Source organism: Saccopteryx leptura, chromosome 6, assembly GCF_036850995.1.
Source record: "Saccopteryx leptura isolate mSacLep1 chromosome 6, mSacLep1_pri_phased_curated, whole genome shotgun sequence".
NCBI lineage: Eukaryota > Metazoa > Chordata > Mammalia > Chiroptera > Emballonuridae > Saccopteryx > Saccopteryx leptura.
Genome location: NC_089508.1, coordinates 70,627,821 through 70,637,120, shown reverse-complemented (window position 1 = coordinate 70,637,120; position 9,300 = coordinate 70,627,821). Strand labels below are relative to the sequence as shown.

Below are 9,300 nucleotides of genomic sequence, written 5' to 3'. Positions count from 1 at the left end.
AATTACACACTTGATTTTTGGAGGGTTCTTATTGAAAAGTAAAATATCTGAATAAATTTTATATTGATTATATTTTGAAATATTTTGGATATATTAGGTAAAATATATGTATTACAATTAATTTTATCTCTACTCATTTAATAATGATTTATAGAAAATTTAGACTTGACTTGAGTGATGAAAACACAATACAGATGATGTATTATAGAATTGTACACCTGCAACATATATAATTTTATTAACCAATGTCACCCCAATAAATGTAATAAAAAAGATTTAAAAGTTTAGAATGACTTATTTGGCTTGTACTGTAGTATTTGATTCAGTGGATTTGGGCCCAAGATTGTGTATTTCTAGTAAGCTACCAGTTGCTGCTGCTGCTGCTGCTGGTATGACCACATTTTGAGTAATAAGGCTCTAGACTAGATAGGCAAGAAAACACACAAGTAGTAACAGTACTGGTGTGATAATAGCTATGACTGGGCATGAAGAAGGTATTTAGGAAGTTAGTTGTTTTTCACTCTGCAAAACAATCTACTGTATATTCTGTTAAAGCACTTTTGCACAGACAATTCTGTTCCTTTCATATTGATTTATAAGAGATTAGCATACCGTATTTAACTACATAAATACATATTTATTTGAATCATGAGCTTATCTTTTGCATTTATTTAAGTGATTATATACTAGAGAGATGTATCTATTCTATATATAGATGAATAAGGAACATTATAAGGAAGACATCAAAGAAATATATTTTATCATAAGGGGAAATACCTAAAATAGGTCCCTGAATTAGATTCTCCCAGTTGTGAATAATCCTTTTTTTATTATTATAAGTCAAGATAGAAAATATTTTCTAAAAGTTGCACAGACTAACCCACAAAAATAACATTATTTCAGATAAATGATCTATGGCAGCGATTTTCAACCCTTTCATCTCATGGCACACATTAACTACTAAAATTCTGCAGCAAGCAAAAAAAAAAAAAAGGTTTAATTTTGATTCGTTCACAGTGGATGGCAATTGTTGTGCTGGCTGTTGTCATTTTTAAATTGACAATCTAAGGAAAAAGAGGTCAGTACCCCTGACTAAATAATCATGTATTACATACTTTAAAAATTCTTGTGGCACACCAGTTGAAAATTGCTGATGTATATGTTAGTTTTGAAGATAGAAGTGGGGACGGGAAATGGGGAAAATATCCTGGAGGAAGTGATTTTTAAGCTGAGACCCAACATATGTATTTTTTTTACTTTGAATTTGGATCAAGTTTTTGTTTTGTTTCATATGGGTGTTTATTTTGTTTGCTATCTGAAAAGAAACAAATATCCTTTGAGGAGAAACAATGTCAAGTTTATTAATTAGATTTCTCTTTAAGAATCTATGATGAAATACTACGTTACCTTATAATTTAGACTCAACCATATTGTAAGTGTACCTATGTGCAAAAATTAAAGAACTGAGAGTTCTAAGATTTGTGAAAATAAAAATACTCTGAGATTTAGACATTAAACCTTTTCACCATTAGATAGGTCTGATAAGGACCAAAGAAATGTCTTGAAATCGACAAAGGCAGAATACTTTTGCACTTCATAAGGATTGCTGAGAAGAGTTGGAGAGATAATAACAACTGTAAATAATGTTCCCTATTCATCTGCAAATAGAATAGATAATCTATTACTTAGCAAGAGGCCTGGCATAAGGAGGAGAGTATAAGAAAGTAATGTGAGTTTTATTTTTTGGTTTCTAGTTGAGGTTCTTTAGTAGTTTGAGAGCAAGTTATTTTATTTTCTTTTTTGACATTTGATGTTCTTATTCATTTGTTACTCTTAGAAAATCTTATTTTTAAAAAATTGAATTTATTGGGGTTAAACTGGTTAACAAAATTATAAAGTTTTCAGGTGTACAATTCTGCAGTACATTTATCCGTACACTGTACTGTGTGTTCACCCCCCGCAAGTCTAGTCTCTGTCCGTCACCATTTATCCCCGCTACACCCTCCTCTACCCTACCACACTGTTGTCTGCGTCCCTGAGATTTTTCTCTTTTTCCTTTTTTGCTCAATTCCTCCACACCCCAGCTCCCTCCAGCCCCAACAGCTGTCAGCCTGCTCTCTATCTATGAGTCTGTCTCTAGTTTGCTTGTTAGTTCACTCTGTTCATTAGATTTCACATACAAGTGAACTCATACTGTACTTGTCTTTCTCTGACTGGCTTATTTAACTCAGCATAATGCTCTCCAGGTCTATCCATGCTGTTGCAAAGGGTAAGAGTTCCTTATTTTTTACAGCTGAGTAGTATTTCATTGTGTAAATGTACCACGGCTTTTTTATCCAATCGTACTGATGGGCACTTGGGCTGCTTCCAAATCTCGGCTATTGTAAATAATAGTGTTTTAGGTTTCTTCAGAAATATATCCAGAAGTGGAATTGCTGGGTCATAAGGTAAGTTTCATTTTAAATTTTTTGATGTAACTCCACACTGCTTTACACATGGCTTCACCAGTCTGCATTCCCACCAACAGTGCACGAGAATTCCCTTTTCTCCACATCCTCACTAATACTTGTTTAGAAAATCTCATTTTTGAGTGGACTCGGACTTAGAGGCAGAAGCTCTCTGAGAAGACAGCCTATGTCTCTTGGCAATATGTGCCTGGAATTTCTCTTTGGCTTCTTTTATTCTCTTAGCCAAAAGTTTAGCATATTCTGTGGTCTCTTCCTTATTTTTTTTAATAAACTATTTTTTCAGAGCAATATGCTGACATCTGTTCACAGGACATGTGAAGGAATGAGATGCTGGATCTTGGTGCTTTGGTTCTATGTTTCTTGCCTTTGTTTAGACGCTTTCTCACAACATATTGGCGGACATCATCATCTTCAGAGAGACTGAAAAGTTTGCTGCTTCTGATAGTATTTTGGGCCCCAGGAGACAAGGCACAGTAATATCAGTGAGAGCAGGAGTATCTTTCTCCCCCATTTTTAATTTTATTTATTTTTATGTTTATTTTTCTTAGAGTGAGACTGGGGGAGATAGGCAGAGTCTTGCATGCGCCCAACCAGTCTCCACCCAGCAACCCTAGTCTGAGGCTGATGCACTGCCCATCTGGGGCCATGCTCCTAACCAAGCTACTTTTAGTGCCAAAGGAGGAGGCTCCATGGAGCCCTCTCAGCACCTAGGGAGGGGGTGGAGAAGCAGATGGTCACTTCTCCTGTGTGCCCTGACCAGGAATTAAACCTGGAACTTCCACATGCCGGATCAACACTCTACCGCTGAGCCAACAGGCCAAAGCCTCCCCCATGTTTTTTTGTTTGTTTGTTTGTTTGTTTGTTTTACAGTGACCAAGTTGAGAACACTGACATTGGCATCCACAGTGCAACCCTGAACAGATTTGGGCTCTCTGTCTTCAGTCCTCTTTGGTCTTTAACAGGAATGCCCCTTACTCAGCGGTGGGCAGAGATGGCCATGGGTCAAGACATTCTGTTTCATGGGGAAGCCTTGTTTGTCACTCCCACCACTGATTCCAAACAGATAATCCTTTCATTCTTTATCCTGAGCATCAGCAGCAATTTCTGTGGCTGTACACTTCTCATAAAGGGCACAAAGTTTGCATTCATTATCTACTTCAGTGAGTTGCTGGCAGCCAGTGGATGGGAAAGAGAGGTTCAGCTTCATCCTGAACCAGCTGACCACCTCTGAGTTGCCACAAAAAAGAGGCCCTGAAAACAAATTATTTTAAAAGCAGTGTTTTATGCTTGACCGGGTGGTGGCACAGTGGCTAGAGTGTTGGACTGGGACGCAGAGGACCTAGGTTCAAAACCCCAAGGTTGCTGGCTTGAGTGCAGGCTCATCTGGTTTGAGCAAAGCTCACAAGCTTTAATCCAAGGTCTCTGGCTTGAGCAAGGGGTCACTTGGTCTATTGTGGCCCCCAGTCAGGGCACATATGAGAAAGCAATCAATGAACAGTTAAGGTGCCGCAGAGAGGAATTGATGCTTCTCGTCTCTCTCCCTTCCTGTTAGTCCCTCTCTCTGTCTCTCTCTGTCTCTGTCACAAAAAAGAAAATAAAATCAATGTTTTATAAAAAATCATGATGTACAAAATTTGGGGACAAAAGTTACTAAATAATTCAATAATTTTTTTTTTTTACAGAGACAGAGAGAAAGTCAGAGATAGGGACAGACAGTAATGAAGAGAGATGAGAAGCATCAATCATCAGTTTTTCGTTGCGACACGTTAGTTGTCCATTGATTGCTTTCTCATATGTGCCTTGACCCTGGGCCTTCAGCAGACCGAGTGACCCCTTGCTCAAGCCAGAGACCTTGTGTCCAAGCTAGTGAGCTTTGCTCAAACCAGATGAGCCCGCGCTCAAGCTGGCGACCTCAGGGTCTCATACCTGGGTCCTCTGCATCCCAGTCTGATGCTCTATCCACTGCGCCACCTCCTGGTCAGCCTAATTCAATAATTTTTTAAAAGCATTCTTCACTGGGGTCTCATCAAAGGTCACGTACATTCAGAAGAAGGCTGGTCTAGGAGTCTAGAGACTGGGTTATAATTACAGGCCCACTATTTTCTTACTCTTTCACTTCAGGTCAATCATTTCAAAAAAGGAAGTTTTACTTGTTGCTTTATAGAGTGCTTTCCAGTCTGTATCAGTTTATTGGGACTGCAATAGAAGTGCATCCAAGATCTAAACTAATGCTTTGCATTGGGTTTCATCTAGAAAAGTTAATATCTGGTCATCAAATACACAGTCAATAGGAAATATTCTTTTATGAAACAGTTTCTATAGTCATTTAAAAATACTGAATGAGATGAGTTTGGAACTATTAAAACAATATTTGCAAAAGCTTCAGAATTTAGTTATTTTTCTTTTTTTTAGAATTTAGTTATTTTTCAATGACAATAAAAGAATATATTAGAAACATATCTGAATAAATGGTCTTTTCCATATTTACTGATAGGCCTAAAGATTTTACATTTTTTTCACTTAGGTTCTCTCTCCAATCTTATTTACAGAAGTGACAATAATGCCTCCTCTTACTCAAGAGTAAACCACAATACCCATCATATTAGGATTTATTGGGGTACAAAAATATAGATAATCACTTCATTTGCTAATGATGAGGGACTGAAATAATAGAAAGTAGTCCTAAGACCAGAATAACTTTGTTTCTCTGATGTTCCATTGCAAGAAAGTGCCAAGGACCTGCAACCTTTTATCTGTAGTTTGATATTGTCAATTCATACTTTAGCTTTCATCCCCAATTTCCCTTTCCCCAATGTACACATATAGAAATTCTGGAGTGGCAACTTACTGAGTCTCTCTGGGTTATGCTACTACCCCTGGTGTCTGGTCACGTTGGCCCAAACTTCCTCAACTAGAAAACCTTGGGCTAGGCGAATGAATCACTGGCTGTGCTTGGGTTTAATCTCAGCAGTCTGGAGTACAAAGTGCACCAGACAGTTCATAGACCTGAAGTTTAATTCAAGTTTTGCTACCAATGAGCAGTGTGACCTTAGGCAAGTCACTTCACCTTTCAGTCATTCATTCGGTTCATCTTATCTACTGATTAAAAAACCAGTGGGTCAGGTTCTGTTCTGGATGGTGGGAATAGATGGTTCCTACCCTCAAGTTGCTTACCTTGTGATGGCAGTGATGACGGAGGTGGTGACAGACAAAAAATACACAAGAAAATAAATATGCAGTACTTCTGAGAACTAGGAAGGAAAGAGAACAGTAATATGGTAGAGTGAAGGGGTAGGGATGGTGTGTTTTTTGGGGATGAGATTTCTCTAGGCAACTGAAAAATGAAGGGGTTGAACTAGATGCTAAGGGCTCTTGCGGTTTGAAAGACTTTTTTTTTTCCTTCTTTTCACTGTTGTGTTCTAGGAAGGCCCAACAATGCAGCTATTCTTGAATAAATGCAAATATGTTAAAATCAAGTGCTGCATCAATATAAATTGCCCGACTTGAAAATAACCCAAGCAAGAGGCAATAACTAAACATTTTAGTGTCATTTGGGGAAATAGTCGCTGGTCATTAAAGAACAAAAGCCCTAAATAAAAAAATAACAAAAACAAAAAAAATTACACAACCAGAGGCGTGAGGTTATATAGCTCTGTACCCAATCTTATCCCCAGGGCACAGAAAGAAAACTTCCCAAGTTAGCTTCGTGGGCGCTAGGCGCAGAGGCTCCGCCAAGTACCAGGTCTCCCTAAGCTCAGAGCAGCTAGATCACAGCACCTGATAGCTGCTGGGAGGGGCCGGGGCTCCGGAGCCCAGTGGGGAGGAGCCATAGAAGGGGCGGGCTAACAGCAGCCACCTCAGCGAGCAAGGCGGCAGGATTTCCGCAGGGTGAGGGCGGGTGGCACCCGGAAGAGGGCTTCAGCCACAGATGTCTTGTGATTACCTCGGGAGCCTTCTCCAGTTGATACTGCAGAAAAAAGAAGGTTCTAACAAACTATGTCTACGGAGGGCCCTGCCACGTGTCGAGTCCAGGTGGCAGAGAATCCCAGGTGGGGGAGAGGAGATGGCGCGGTTCGGGATCGCCCGGGTTGGCTAGGTGCAGATGGTGTCCAGGGCTTCATTCACTGGGGCGCTGCTTCTGCTCCGGGCAGCGGACAGAATCCTTGGGATTTTATAAGGCCGCGCTACTGGGCTTGCAAGAAAGACCATGCCACACTTTCCACTTTTACCCCTACCAGGGATGTGTGGTTTGCTCCACCCAGGCAGATCCTTCTTTTTCCTTTCTTGCTGAAGGTGGTAGACTCTTCTGCAGGGCTTTAGCAGAAATACCCAAATTAACTTCGAACCCTTTCTCTCGTTGTCTTGCCTGCCAGCTGATAGTGCTTTTAAAGGTCCCCTTTCTAAAATATTCATTGACACACACACACACACACACACACACACACACACACACACACACTGCCCTTCACCCAAACAACCTGCCCTCCTACCCCCCTCCCCCCCGAAACCCTTGGTGTTTACATCCTTTTAAACAAACCGTGGCATCTGTGAATTGTCACGTAGGGAGTTAATCTGCTACCGGTACTAACTACAGAATAACTAATGGTTTAGTGATACCTAGTGGACGATCTTTATATTTGAGGGCATATTGGAGTTACTTTGTAGAAATGCTTTCTTCTGACATAGGACTGAAATCTCATAGAACGAAGTCTAACCTACTACAATTTTAGCCTTACAGTTTCCCTAAGGTTGTCTTCACTCCCACCTTGCTCTAATTTTTACTTTTTTCCCCCTGTTAACTTTTTTCTCTAATATTAGGTCCTTTAGCTCTCCCTACTGCCTGGTATATGATTGTCATGTGACAATTGAAAATATAACTTGTTAAACTTGAAAGTACTTTTTCACTCTTAAGCCAGCAAACGGTGGGGGTTGAGGTACCAGAACCCCCCCCCCCCCAAACACACACACAGATACAGTAGTTGATTATGGAGACTAGCACTGTTTTAGACTACTTGTGAATGTCTTTGGATGTCAGTATATTTTCTGGAAGTTCTTGCACAGTATTGTTGCCCTTACACATTAGAATGAATTAAAACACTTTGTTAAAGACATGCTTCCAATAAGATTCATAAAGAATTTGTTACATGAAAATAATCTGGCATCTTTGTAGTTTAGTCTTTTACATAAAACATATCTATATATAAATTTCTTCTATCTTTCCATTTTATATGATTTTATTTTATGTTTTTTAATTAATTTAATTAATTTATTTTTGTATTTTTTCTGAAGCTGGAAATGGGGAGAGACAGTCAGACAGACTCCCGCATGCGCCTGACCAGGATCCACCCGGCACGCCCACCAGGGGCGATGCTCTGCCCACCAGGGGGCGATGCTCCGCCCCTCCCGGGGGTCGCTCTGCCGCGACCAGAGCCACTCTAGCGCCTGGGGCAGAGGCCAAGGAGCCATCCCCAGCGCCCGGGCCATCTTTGTTCCAATGGAGCCTTGGCTGCAGGAGGGGAAGAGAGAGACAGAGAGGAAGGAGGGGGGCGGGGGTGGAGAAGCAAATGGGCGCTTCTCTTATGTGCCCTGGCCGGGAATCGGACCCGGGACCTCTACACCCCAGGCCGACGCTCTACCACTGAGCCAACCGGCCAGGGCCGCCTTTTAGTTTTTTATAGTGTTCATTTATGCAACAAATATTTATTGTTCTGTGCTCGTCTCAGAAGAGATCCTATAGCAGTCAGATAAGTTTGCAGTCCCATTTTCTTGTTTTCACCTGTGAATTAATATGATTGTTACCCTCAAGCAATGTTTCAGCCATTCATTCTAGTAGGGTTGGCTTAAGTTAAATTTAGGTAGTGTATCTGCATATCCCCCTAGCTGGTCATATGTTGCAATATGTTGAAAGGAAAAAAAATGCATGCAAGTGACAAGATGAGACTGTCTTCTTATGGAACTCCTGTGTTTTCTTCTGGATGCCGCTTCAACTTCACAGGACACATGATTCTCTGCATAAAGGCATTAATCAACCAAATTATACATTTAGTAAACTAAATTTTTTCTATTCTTTTTATATAAAATCAAATGGAAATAGAAGCTCTAATATTTTTTTCTGCATCCCAATCATACATACTCTCTGTATTGTAAGACTACTTCAAATTCCATATTCTACCTTTCTTAGTGGTGGTGTCTCTTCTGTTTTCTTTCTCTTTGAGATTGTTTTAAATTGTTAGATTATTTTTTAACAGCTTTATTGGTACATAATTCACATACTAAACAGTTCGCCTGTTTAAAGTTTACAATGAAATGGCTTTTAGAATAGTCACAGGATTGTGCAGCTATCATCATGATCAAAATTGGAATGTCTTCATTACCCCCAAAAGAATCCTGCATCCTCTAGTCCTAAGCAATCACTAATGTTTCTTCCATCTCTATAGATTTGCAATTATGATTCTGGACATTTCAAATAAATGGAATCATAGTTTTTGTGACTGGCTTTTTTCACTAAATATATTTTCTAGGTTTATCCATGTTGTAACATGTCAGTATGACATTCCTTTTTATGATTATTTTTAAAGATTTTATTTATTGATTTTGGGGGGGCAGGGAGCGGGAAGTATCAACTCATAGTTGCTTCACTTTAGTTGTTCATTGCTTGCTTGTCATATGTGCCTTGATTGGCAAGCCCAGAGTTTCGAACCAGCGACCTCAGTGCTCCAGTTTGACGCTCTATCCACTGTACTGCCATAGGCCAGGCCCCCCCCCCCCTTTTTTGTGACAGAGAGGGACAGATAGAGACAGACAGACAGGAAGGGAGAGAGATGAAAAGCAT

General features: G+C 40.1%; 1 protein-coding gene and 1 pseudogene across 3 annotated transcripts in view; one reads left to right on the top strand and one right to left on the bottom strand.

The window, feature by feature from the left end:
* Positions 1–2,580: 2,580 nt before the first annotated feature.
* On the bottom strand, positions 2,581–3,675 carry LOC136376536 (small ribosomal subunit protein eS6-like; annotated as a pseudogene).
* A 2,654-nt stretch (positions 3,676–6,329) lies between these two features.
* GALK2 (galactokinase 2) overlaps positions 6,330–9,300 on the top strand; it is a 159,411-nt gene continuing 156,440 nt past the window's right edge. For 2 of the 3 annotated variants that reach the window (XM_066388331.1, XM_066388329.1), the window contains exon 1: positions 6,333–6,517. In XM_066388331.1, coding sequence (XP_066244428.1) covers positions 6,465–6,517 — 53 coding nt within the window. In that variant the 5' untranslated portion in view covers positions 6,333–6,464. Of the gene's footprint in view, positions 6,518–9,300 lie in introns of all 3 variants that reach the window. The other variant, XM_066388330.1, reaches the window with a different exon arrangement.